The 13361-nt window shown below is 35.2% G+C and overlaps 1 protein-coding gene across 7 annotated transcripts in view; it reads right to left on the bottom strand.

Annotated features, from left to right (window-relative positions):
* The window catches only part of EHF (ETS homologous factor), an 80672-nt gene that overhangs the window by 22668 nt on the left and 44643 nt on the right, over positions 1–13361 (bottom strand). For 2 of the 7 annotated variants that reach the window (XM_039356855.1, XM_039356857.1), the window contains exons 2-3: positions 2942–3041; positions 950–1195 (exon numbers count right to left, since the gene is read on the bottom strand). In XM_039356855.1, the coding sequence (XP_039212789.1) occupies positions 950–1195; positions 2942–3041 (346 nt within the window). Of the gene's footprint in view, positions 1–949; positions 1199–2906; positions 3044–13361 lie in introns of those variants that run through there. The other 5 variants (XM_039356854.1, XM_039356856.1, XM_039356859.1 and 2 more) reach the window with 3 other exon arrangements.

Below are 13361 nucleotides of genomic sequence, written 5' to 3'. Positions count from 1 at the left end.
CCGGGGGGGGGGGAGTTGAGTTGGGATAATATAGGTTAGAGATTCCCTATTTAATTATTATTTAGTGCTTGTGGATGTAATAATCATTGCAGCCATTTTGTGAGAGCACTTATGTTCTCAGGATTCCAATTTTTTTTACACTGAACTAAATCTAATTTTTTAAAAAAGCACCTTGCTGTCCCATTCTCTCTGGGGTTGAATTAAACAGAATGTACTGATATAGGTTTGCATTTATGTTCCATCCCAAGGTATTTGTACATTATATGATTTATAATGCCAGATATATCTGGCATAAAGATCTGAAAAGGACCCTGAAAGCCTGACTGAATGTCCTATATATTTTTCAAAACTTCCTATTGGGCTATGGGGACATTTTGTTGTAAATTAATGGAAGTAAATTAATGGAAGTAAATTAATTTTCAGAGACTTTGGCTAAATGGTCTCTGAGACCTGGATCTGCAGCATAACGATGCTTCTTCTTCTTCTTCTTTTTTTTTTTTTTTTGTTAAGCCTTGGAACTAGCTGTTTTGATCTTCTGCCATATTGAGCAGTAGATATCTTTAAGATCACAAAAGGAAAGAGATGCCACCAGAAATATTATTTCTATTTCTACAAACCTAGAAAATAATGTTCAAATTTTTAGATCAATGGTTTATAGTGTAGACTCGGAACAGTTCAGTGACAAATGAGTTGAGCAGGATATTTATTATAAAGTTTCTCTTTCCTTTTACCTCTTAATGACTTCTGAATGCAAGGAATACATTTTGAACAAAATTTTATATATTGTGTCTAAATCTTGCTTTCCCAGCCTTATTCATTGCTAATTTCCATCATCTTTCATTATTGATCATATTGGCTAAATTTGATCAGAATTAGCAGTCTATTAGTACTATAATAACTGATGATCAGAAGTTGGAAAAGGTAACATATATTTTAGTGAAAATTTTACCATTCCACTTTAGATGATGGAGGTTGCTGTAAAGAAGTTGTCCAGCAGAACCAGCTGCCCGGGTAAAATCATGCAAAGTCATGCTACACAGATGATCCCCACTGATGTCAAATTCCTGGAATGGGATACAGTTGGCATCAAGCTGGTTGGTGTCCAAAAGATGTTGGAGCCATTCCCAGACCTGATACTTTGTCCAGTACTGAGGATGTATTTCATGCCACTGTGTTCCAAAAAAATTGCTTGATGCTGCTGCAGGGAAAGATGTAGTAATCACTAAAGAAAACATTTCACTATCCATGAATAATATTGGTGAAAGTGAAGAATGGTTCATTTTTATTTGTGTATTAAATTATTGGGGAAAAAAATCCTCATCACATGAAAAGCCATAGTACAGACAATGATAAATAATGAGAATAATCATTGATGTAAAGGTGATATAATAAATTAAGCAGCAGAAAGCAGAGTCAATAAAAACAAACATCTTTAGGAATTAAAATGTAAATCTAGAACTTTGGCTCCAGCCCTTCCAAACAGCAGCTAAATTCTATAATAGAATAGAATAGAAAAATAAGTTTTTGGAAAAAAACTTCATTGACATTGATGAAGAGGATTAGACTACTTTTATATACTGGATGGAAAACACATAGCAGGACTTTTAAGGAAAAAAAATCAGTTATGAATAGTTAAATAGTCTTTATCCAAACTATTTATGTTCAAATTAGTAATTTGAGTTTCCAGAAACTAAATGGAAACCAATTACATGATATCAAAATCAGAATCTCCTGCAATCTAACACCAACCTAGATAATATTTAAATGATATTGACTATGACTTCAGAAGCAATTACAATTTGGAGGCATTCTCAAAAAGCAGCCTCATGTAGATCACATTACAATAATCTTATTAAGAGTTCATTAAGAAAATTAACTATGACTGTGATATGTTTATTCCTATTTTTAAAAGAATGCAGTTAGTGGACAAAATGAAGTCAGCATGAGCATCAGCTATACAGAATTCTGATCTTGGGATTTATAATTATCTATTTACCCCAAGGCAAAGCATGTTCCTTATAAACAACTCAAAGTGAATCTTGAAGAATTTATAAAATAAAAATTCTAGTTATTTGATGGGCAATCCATGATTTTTATTTTATTTTTTTGCGGTAAATGTTGAATTGATATTTATTGAATTGACAACAGTAGCAGCCAAGATTACAATAAATATATGATATAAAAAGTTGGAATACATTTTAAAGAAATATCAAGTTTTAAAATTGTAGTTGTCTGCAAATTAAATCCTAAATGTTTTTTTTAAATATATGATTTAAGGAAACATACTTTAGTACTTTAAATTATATCAGCTTTATGGACTCAAAATACCAATATCATTCTATTTCCATATTCAGAAATAAGTGCTTATTTTAAATTCAGTAATGAGAAAAACATTTTTATGATCCAGTTATGTGAATATAATTTATTTGAAGTCAAGTTTAAAGGGCATTTCAGTCAAGTGCCAAATGAAAAGGTTTCTACCTCACCCAAAATTACTTCTGGCCATTGGTGGTAATGTTAGTTTCATTGCCAGGGAGACACTATTAACATTAGCTCAGCACAGCAAGAATTGGGATCGAGAATTTCAAGTTGAAATGGTGCACTTTCCAGATTTCAAACTTAGATTAAAATGTGTTGTCTGTTTGGGTGGAGTTGCCTGGTAGATGTTACTGATAATATACACTTTTTAGAAAGCAAATGCTTTCTTCTTCTTTTTTGCTTTAATACTTTAAATTAAAAAAAAACCATAAGAATGGGAAAATAATTGCATTCACTAAAATTTTTGTTTACAGAAATTGGACAGTATTCTGTAAGATTGTAATTTTAAAAAACTGAAAGTTTATCAAAATAAAAAGCATGCTTTGCAAATAGCACAAGGACATGAGAAAGATGGATAGTTCTCAAACCTATTCATAGATCACCACTGGTGAATACTTCCTACCATTACATGTGGGATATCCTTCTGTCCAGGTCGACTGTTCATGAAGAAGACTTGTGACGGAATTAAGACTCATTCTGCCAGTTCCTTCTAAAATCATGATCTGCAAATGCACCAAACACTCACTTAAACTTGAACTTTTTTCCCCCACAATTGCCAAGAATATTCCATCAAAACAAGCAATGCCAAGTATCTATCAAAAGCTACCCTATTAAAAACACATTATTACAATTCCTTTTTGGATGAAAAAAAACCTCCAGTGAATAGGAAAACATGATTACATTTGATTTTCACCGACACCAGGCAAGTTATTACAACACCCATCCATAAAGAATGAAGGAATGAATCAAAAACAAATAGCATGGGAAATCTGATTTCTTTTTTTGTTTGCTTCCCGAAAGTAAAAAAAAACAAAACCTCATAAAAGTATAAAACATAATAGTGAATGTTAAAACACAAGTAATGTTATTGGACCCTCCCATTAAGGCAAATGATACCAAAATAATTTTAACAAATATATAATTTACATAATGGTAGCTATACTTCAATGGATTTATATGCCGCTTGAGAAATAGCACGAATATGTTGCATTTGGCCTGCAACGTGACTGTATTCAGTAGCTGAGGCTAGAAGCTGTTGAATATAAGCTCTTAATATTGTCGTAATATCAAACCAAGAAATAAAAGATAAGTTTGGATAAAAATTGAATCACCCAATGGAGAAGGAGAGGCAGGTAACATTTGCTGGTTTTTCCCATCCCTTTGTAGTTTTATCCTTTGCATTGTTCTAAGTGGGTCCATTATTCCATAAGTTATGTGTCACTTTCCAAAAGTCTATGTCCAGGATGAAGTCTACTTCTGGTCACTGTCAGTTTTGTGAAAGTTTAATCCAAAACTCCATTCTGCTTCCTATTTTGCTCATCCAGGATTAATTGTATTGGAATTCATGGGAAGATGCAGTGCTAGAAAAATGCTTCTGACATTTAACTTTCCAGAATATTCTATCTAAAGTGATTTCCCTTGCCAACATAAGAGTAATTTTGAAAGTTTGAATTGTTATAATTTATCACAACTAATTCACTACATCAAATCTTCTGAATATTTTCAAATTGCTCAGAATCTGCAACTTATATATGTTCATTGGATAGGGAATTAAATCACTTTGTTCCTTCTCCATAAATTGATTTCTCTTACTGCTGCTATTCTTCTCAAAAGATGCAGGTTCCTTATTTATCAGCTATAATATGTTCTACAACAAATTCCTACCAAAATAAAAACTAAAAAAAGAAATTACATATTTGGTTGGTCCTTAATGAAAAGCAAGGTTCGATTTAAATCTAATAAGTTTCATTGTCATAAAAGTGGGAATAATGAACGTTAAGCAGTTCATCTAATTCCAACAAGAAAGAAAGATGTCACGGTCAGCAATCACTGTTTAAAAATGTATGTAATAATGTTCTGAACTTAAAAGTGTAAAAGTTATCATACTTCATTCCCTAAAGAACTATCATTCATTCAATTATATAAAAAATAAAGATATTGCTATTTCTTTTCAATTACAATCAAAGAAAGATTATGATTTCTGAGTTAAGACTTGAATTTGCTCTCAGGTGTGGCAGATAAACTTCCTGGTTCAAATCCAAGATTGATTGGAAGTTAGACTGTTTTCCAAGTCAATGAATGGGCTGAAATGGGATTTTGTAGTCACTAGACACTACCTATGTAATGTGTGTGCGCACATGCATGTATATTCATGTGGATGCATGAGTATTCAAGATGCTATGACTCCTTCATATTTTTCCATACCATTTCAATCAGCTTCCTAGAATATACTGTAACTATTTTTTTTAGTAACTACTAGTCTTCCCATTAAATAATGTAAAATTGCTGCCTTAGATAACCAGTAAAATGAATGGCCAACAAATTATTGCCACCAGAGATTAAGAAAGATAACTTTGAGATTTTTCTGTTCCATATGTCGCATTCTTTTAGCATATTCTGCACCATCATTTAGGTTGGCAGTTCAAGTAGCAAAATCTCTTGGGCAAGCTCTGGCTTTAATACTTTGTATGAAATTGTAGTTATTAAAAATAACATTTGACATTATGATAATTGATAATTGATCTAATTATCACTGAAGCTTGAAAATAATTTTCCCAGCAGATAACTATTTTCCCTGTCCCACTACAAAAGTTACAGAATGTTAGAATAAATTGCCACACTTATCAAAAGGTCTGTTTATCTGAAACCAGAGCTCTTATTTTGATAAAAGATATTCAGCTCAGCTTGCCACATCAGGATTCCTAGCTTTATTATACTGAAACTTTTTCATAAAGTAGAAATCATTCCAAGAAGCTTGAAAAGAAAGATGAACTGTCTCAATTTATCCTTTTGCACCACCAAATGAAAATTTTAACTAGGAGCTTGCAAAAAAAAAAAAAAGCCAACACAGTGCTAGGCTGCATTAATAGAGGGATAGAATCAAGATCACATGCAGTGGTAATACCACTTTACAGTGCCTTGGTAAGGCCGCACTTGGAATACTGAATCTAATTTTGGTCACCACGATGTAAAAAAAGATGCTGAGAATCTAGAAAGAGTACAGAGAAAAGCAACAAAGATGATTGGGGGACTGAAGGCTAAAACATATAAGGAATGGTTGCTGGAATTGGGTATGTCTAACTTAATGAAGAGAAGGATGAGGGGTGACATCATAGTAGTGTTCCAATATCTCAGGGGCTGCCACAAAGAAGAGAGAGTCAAGGTATTTTCCAGAGCACCTGAAGGCAGGACAAAAAGCAACAGATGGAAACTAACCAAAGAGAGAAGCAACCTAGAACTAAGGAGAAGTTTCCTGATAGTTAGAACAATTAATCAGTGAAACAACCTGCCTCCAGAAGCTGTGAATGCTCCAACACTGGAGGTTTTTAAGAAGAAACTGGACAGCCATTTGTCTGAAATGGTATAGGGTTTCCTAGCTGAGCAGGGGGTTGGACTAGATGACCTCCCTTCCATCATCATCATCAATATTATTATTATTATTATTATTATCATCATCATCATCATCTAAGCCCCAAGTTCCTGGACTGCAATGTTTAAACCAGCCGGAAATGAAGTCAGCTTAAAAGAAAATAGCATGAGAAAGAACCTAAAAATAATCCCACTTTGATCTTATTTAATATCAGATAGGATAGAGAGAAATTCGCACCAGCTTTCACAATTTTGATATTGCCTTTTACTACAATAAAAAGCTTTTCTAGAGTCTGTGGTGTACCTATTTCTTGACCTGGCCTGCCTGTTGACACTTTTTTTGGTTGTGGATTCCAATTCTGATTTAACTATCCAGAAAATGCCCTGGTTTTATTCTTTTTTCATTATTTGATCTAGAAGGAGAAAGTGGCAGAATCACTTCTCATGATTAATATGAAGTAAAAATCATTTCCCGGTCCCATTATTCTATCAATGACAAATATTAAAAAGTCAAGACAAGAGAGGTTCATCCTTTCTTGTTATATCAGTGAAAAAAAATTGACATGTCCATTGTTTTCTTGTTCTATCACTAAACTTGTTAAAAAGAAACAACAAAAACAAGCAACCAAAAACAGGTTTTCCCCCTTCCAAGGATGAACTTTTTTAAAAAACAAAATGGCCGTGAAGAATGGAAAGATGAGGCAAATTTGTCTACAATGAAACGAGAGCAGGCAAACCAGATAGCAGGTGAGAAAACACGACTTCTGAGATATAGAAGAACAAAACACATCAAAGTTTGTCTTCCTAGCAGGTAAGATTGTAGGTAAGAGCCAAGATTGTACATTTCTGTCTTTGAGAAATAGCCAGTGATGCTGAACACAAGGATCAGCAATAAATGTCTTTTGCTTTATGGATCCTGTTTTAAAGGTGTACGGCAACTATCAAACCTTATGAAAAATTTTTTGCATTTGTTGGTTTAGCACGCACTCTAAGGATGAGAGTAGAGTTTTTTTTTAAAGGCATGCAAAAGAGACATTTATATTTCTTTCCCCTTTGAACAAAAGATCACCAAATTAGCAAAACATGTGCAATACAAGATTTCAAAATTGGAAATGAGACAAAAATGCTTGAAATGACTTATCCAGCTCAGGTTTTGTTTTGCAGGAAGAGGAGGAGGTCATTGGCTTCCATAGTGAAAGAAGACATCTTAGAGCAGTGTTTTTCAACCTTGACAATTTTAAGGCATGTGGACTTCAACTCCCAGAATTCCACAGCCAGCATTGCTGGCTGTGGAATTCTGGAAGTTGAAGTCCACATGCCTTAAAATTGTCAAGGTTGAGAATCACTGTCTTAGAGGTATAAATGCAGAGTATAAGTCAAATAAAACCAACAGGAGAATATTTATAGTGTTCAGTGCTGTTGAGAATATAGGGCCCTTGTTCAAGTGACAGATTTAATATTTTATTAATAAATGCCTGTATCTGCAGAAAATGTAAACAAATCCTTTCTGACAAAGGAAAATGTGTATAGCTGGGCAATGGATAAATCCATTTCTAAAATTCTTTTCTGAATCTGTATCCACTGAGTTATGAAAAAAATCAGGCTTGGAAATCCTTGGTCCCTTGTCATATTCCTGGTTAATCTTAATTTCTTTTACTCTGGCACAATTTATCATCATGCTTATTTGAAGGAATATATTATAATATTCCATCAGCTAAACATTTTGATCAGTATGGAATGGATAAGGCTGAGACCATGGTTCCTTTGACCTTTCTCTAGAGCAGTGGTTCTCAACCTTTTTAATGCCGCGACCCCCAACCAGTCATAAATCGAGGACTACTCAACCGGCCGTAAGTCGAGGACTACTCAACTGGTGCAGCATCGTTTGCAGAATGGGACTTTTGGCGGGCTCAGCAGGGCAGAGACAGCTTGGACAATTCCTATTGGCTTTTGAAAGCCAATACAATTAGACTCTATTCAAGAGAGTCTATTCTATTGGCTTTCAAAAGCCAATAGAATAAAAGGGAGTAGCACAGCTAAGGAAAAGGGGGAAAAAATGGCAGACTGCGTTGTTTGGCGACCCCCGTGAAATGGTCGTTCGACCCCAAATGGGGTCCCGACCCACAGGTTGAGAACCACTGCTCTAGAAAAGCATCTAGTCTAATATTGCATAGCTAAATGTCTATGGAGATTCTCATCCATCCAGGTCATGGTTGTCCCAAAGGTGCTTTTGCAAGAGGCAACTGGACCCTCTTGTTTTTCTTTGAAGCTCTGAAGCTTCTTGGATGAAAACCAAAATGTCTTCAAAGAAAAACAAGAAAGCCCAGTTGCCTCGTGAAAAGCACCTTTGGGACATCTAGTCTAATACTTCCTTTCATTAGATCATAATCCTGTAATTTCTGATAGAATGGCTAAGATCTACTCTCTGCCTTGTGTGGCACTTCACCAGTTGTCCCTAGTTGTTGTTAGCATGCCGAGGAACTATATGTTGAGTCAAGATGATAATGCATGTGCTATGCCATCTTCCTGTATAATTTACTTTAAAAATTGAATACATGCACACAATTACACAGTATACACACAAACACAAACATAGATATGTGTATTATGCACACCACAAGCAGTTTTCAGGCCATGAATTTCATAACTTTGCACTGAAGGGTTAGCTTTACTTCATTTGATTTTAGCTTTTATAAAATCTGTTTTTTTTTATAGAAACAGTTTTATATAAGCAGTAAAAAATAACCTTCTGGCTATGATTTAACCTTTCGTTAGATTTTTGTTTTGTCTGAAATAAATCTTTCTAAGGTTGTTTAGAGGAAGCAGAAGCATGGAATGTAACAAAAATATTTATTTCTTTGTTCGTTCATTTAATTATTTAGTTATCAAATTTTTACACTTTTCATCTCGCCAAACTGACTTTGGGCGGCTTAAAAACAACATCATAAAATAATATAAAAACGTGATTAAAAGCACAGTTAAAAACAGAGTTAAAAAGCAAGTTAAAGGTAAAAAAAAAATCCAAGTTAAGAAATATATGGCTGTGAAAGTTGGACCATAAGAAAAGCTGAGCTCAAAAGAATGGAGGCCTTTGAACTATGGTGCTGGAGAAGACTCCTGCGAGTCCCCTGGACTTCAAGGTGATCAAAAACTGGTCAGTCCTAGAGGAGATCAACCCTGACTGCTCTTTAGAAGGCCAGATCCTGAAGTTGAAACTCAAATACTTTGGCCACCTAATGAGAAGGAAGGACTCACTGAAGAAGAGCCTAATGCTGGGAAAGATTGAGGGCAATAGAAGAAGGGGATGACAGAGAATGAGATGGCTGGATGGAGTCACTGAAGCAGTAGGTGTGAACTTAAATGGACTTCAGAAAATGGTAGAGTACAGGAAGACCTGGAGGAACATTGTCCATGGGGTCGCGCTGGGTCGGACACGACTTTGCAACTAACAACAAAAACAAAAATCGTTAAGGCAGAAGGAGCATGCTCAAGCATCAGCTACCTCCAGGGTTACCTAACACTCTTAGACACCCCCCCATGCTAATTGGCAGAGGCAGATCTTAAGAGTTTTCTGAAAGATTGGGGGCTCACCTTATCTCTGGGGGTAAAATATTCCATAGGACACGGGCAGAGAAAACTCTCTTCTTAGATCCTACTAGTCAAAGTTCTTTAACTGACAGGATCCCTTTCTGTCCGATGGGGTGGGACAAGTCAATGCAATCTGAACAAGATGGTTCCTCAGGTAATCTGGTTCCATGCCATGAAGGCTTTAAAGATGACAACCAATACCTTGAATTAAACCTGAAAGCAAACTGTCACCTTGTGCAGCTCATGTAGCAATGTGTGTGTAGGAAGATTCATACTTGCACCCAATAAAACAACAAAAAGTAGAACTAAAAATACAGGCAAGGATAAATAATTGTCCTGACAGACTAGCTTTCTTGAATCTGTAGAATCTAGTCCTCCAGGAGCTCTCTACTATTCCTGACCTATGCTATTAATTAAGCATCCCTGGCAATCTTTACATATTTGGAATTCTTAGACAATGCTCTAGTTTCTCTCAAAGACAGGGACTTTCTAGTCTCCCAAGGTAGAGAAAACATGCTAAGCATGGCTTCTGAAATTTTTACAACCCCTTAGTAGTGGTGACCATGGGGGCCATCTGGATGCAATGTAAGGCATATATATACCTACTGGTGTACTTCTATTTTCCCCTATGTGCGCACTGAGAAGAACTGAGTTCTCTTCTGGATTATGTGCCCCAGAGAAAAGAAGGGAGGTTTAAAATGAAGCAGTCAGCAACACAGCAGGCTGCTTCCTATCCACCTTTCCCATAGGGATGTATGGGGAACTGCGGAGAGGGGACTCATCCCACAATTCCCAGCCTAGTTTCAAACTTGATCTTTTTTTGGCTGGTGTCTTCTCTGATACTAAATTTGTTTCAGTTCCATTTGGCTTTCAGGGGATTATTCTGCTGACAGAGTTGTCTGCCTTTTCCCTTAATTTCTTTCAACATATCTTTGGGTTGCAAATAAATGCACAGAAATGGCTGCCATGGGAGTGGGGATTATTAGTCATAACACTTGTTTACTGGAACACAAACTGGTGAAGATGTTACCCAAATCCCCTCTGGTCCTCCAGAAACTCTTCACTATTGCAATTCATTGTGCACAGGGGCATAATTCCCAGCAAAATATTTGCAGATGTCCAGCATTATTTTTTCTAAGCATGCCTATGAGTTAAGTCCTAGAGACATTCTTGTAAATAAAGATCATGCTGAAGTTGCCCTTTGATTTCATTTAAATTAATAAATTATAACTAATGTAATTTCAATTTATAAGTATTTTAATTAAAATATAAATACAGGAGGGTGGGGTAGGAGGTGGGTAGGTGAGAAGGAAGGTGTGCCTGTGGTCACATTACATATCCCAATTCAGCACACAGCATCTAACGTAGCATTTTAAATGTATTTTTCTTGGGTTAGCACAGGGATAGGCAACCTTGGCTCTTTTATGACTCGTGGACTTCAACTCCCAGAATTCCTGAACCAGTCATGCTGGATTAGCAGATGGGCAACACAACAAAAGAAACTGCAGCAAATAAATAAAGCTACATTTTATTCTAAGAGGCTATAAGTTCTAAAATAAGGGCTATTTATAATTTTGGCTTCCTGAAACAGCTGCTGCTTATACTAAATGCATCAGTTCTGGAGACTTAAAACTAATGGGACTATTCTATTCAAATGCAAATATTTGAATAGTTCCATGTAAAAATAAATACCACTAGTACCATGCCAAGAAGAATAAAAGGCAAAATGGAAGGAGCTTGGCACATTCATAAGTGCAATGTGTCTGAATATCCTGGTTTTTTTTTCAAAGTACAGTATAATCATCTCTTCAGGAGACTTATCTTTCCTGGCTTCTAGTTTCCCATTACATCACCATGAGACTCTTTTCCTTAGGTTTTTCAAACTGAGACGCATGGTAGCCATGAAAGTTTTAGAATAACAAAAAACATGCACAACAGAAACCATAAATAGCTGCAGAGGAACATTCTGAAATCTACAATATAAAGTAAATTTTAAAACACTAAGAGAATTTTAAATGAATTCTTAAAAGCATAGGGAGAAAATTATCACCCAAAGGTGAACATCTCAGAGAAAATGGATGGCAGATTTCAACATAACAGGCTTAATATATAAAAATATGTTTAAAATAAATTGATTCAATTCACTTAGACATGTCCTGTGGTGATTAGAATCTCAATTCTGAAACAAAACAAAGTCTGAAAATTGAAGAAGCTACTTGTTCTTAAACAGGTATGATGTTTCTTTAATAAAGCAAAAGATTAAGTACATAGGTCATAGAATGTTTAAGAATGATGATAGAATCCCAGACTATTTTGTTCTAGACTATTAAGATCAATGAACAGGATATTCATTTCCTGGTTCTTGTTCCTTTTCATTCAGAAACACAAACTCTTGCAGTCAGAGCTTATGAGAGACTTAGCATGAAAGGAAACATTATGTACAGTAAGGAAGAAATAAGGATTGTGAGATGCAATTCATAGGAAAAAAGACAAAACGGACATAACAAATAGCAGGCAAAAGAATGGAAAGGAATCAGTGTATTCTTTTTAGTTTGGAAGGAGCCATAAGAGGCAGAAATAAGGGCTGAAGAATCTAATTTAAACTTAAATATTATATAATAAAGATGGTATCATGGGAAGATATCCAGAACATCAATATTCTAATTAATTTTATCCGCCATTCTGAAAATATTTCTGTCTTCTATAGTTTGCAGTAATTTGCATCTTTTAATGTTTAATTTTGTTTAAATCCTATAATTTTAATTGTAACACTTGATGGGATTAATTTCTAGGAGCTGTCCCACCCATCCCCATGTCATACCAGAAGGGCAGACAATATGGCATAGATGGGAAGCTGCAGAAGGAAGTAGAAATTAACGAAATCCTCCAAGTATGAATGGAAATCATCTACTCTTTGTTAATAATTGTTAGGAAAACAAAGACAGTTACACAGTTTAGTTCACAATGCCCATTTATACATTTAGGGAGTTCCTACCTTCGGTTACTGTCTTAACTACTTTTGACTCAAAAACAAAACAGTTCAGGCACTTGTAGGGAGATTTTGAAGTGATGGGGATAACAAAGAACAAGTACTTACTCTTTCTGTTAAAAGCTATTTGGGACCATCCATTTTATTTAACTGATAGCCAACAGAGACAAAACACTCTGAAATATTTCATCATTAATTTCATCAAGTTAATCAAGCTTGGCCATTAAACTTGATGGCCACTAAAAGATATTTAGGTTGAGGATTAGCAAAGATTTGCAGGGAGTTTTCTCTACTTGAGCATTGTAGTATGAGGGAATGGGGAAGTCAAAGAAGTTTTGAGCCTGGCCTTTACATGTTGCCACTCTTGCAATTAGCCTTTGCCTTTGACCAAACTTTTGCCCTGTCGGGAGGTTTCCTTCCAATTCCAATAGTAATATATTCAAATTTATGATTCTGATAGAATGAACCTCTATTTTATTTGATTTTGTTTGACTTGCAGTGCTGCCTTGATGTATTCTGAAACTATTTTGAACAAGAAGCTCCATAGAAATTAATGGTGCTGAACTCTGTGTTATTAAACTTGGCTCTTGTCCTGTCCCACTTAATCTGGTAATCCATCAAAGAACATTGAAACCAAACTGTGAATTAGTTATCTGATTTCAGACGGCTGGGGTTAGATAACTTGAAGACAATGGCAATATTATGTAGAACTCAGGACAAAATATAATGCTTTTTAAAATAGCATTCCAATATTTTAAAATGGAAAAGTGCAATTGCAATATGCTCTTTCTTTTGTTGGGTGAGAACCCAGCCCTATCATACAAATTAGTGCAGGCGCCAGAGAAATCTATCGTCCTATCTTGAGTGTCAGTACATG

This window comes from Crotalus tigris, unplaced genomic scaffold, assembly GCF_016545835.1.
Source record: "Crotalus tigris isolate CLP2741 ecotype Arizona unplaced genomic scaffold, ASM1654583v1 scf7180000018831.1652172, whole genome shotgun sequence".
In the NCBI taxonomy this organism is placed as follows: domain Eukaryota; kingdom Metazoa; phylum Chordata; class Lepidosauria; order Squamata; family Viperidae; genus Crotalus; species Crotalus tigris.
The sequence above is the reverse complement of the archived record's forward strand: the minus strand, read 5'-3'. Positions and strand labels throughout refer to the sequence as shown.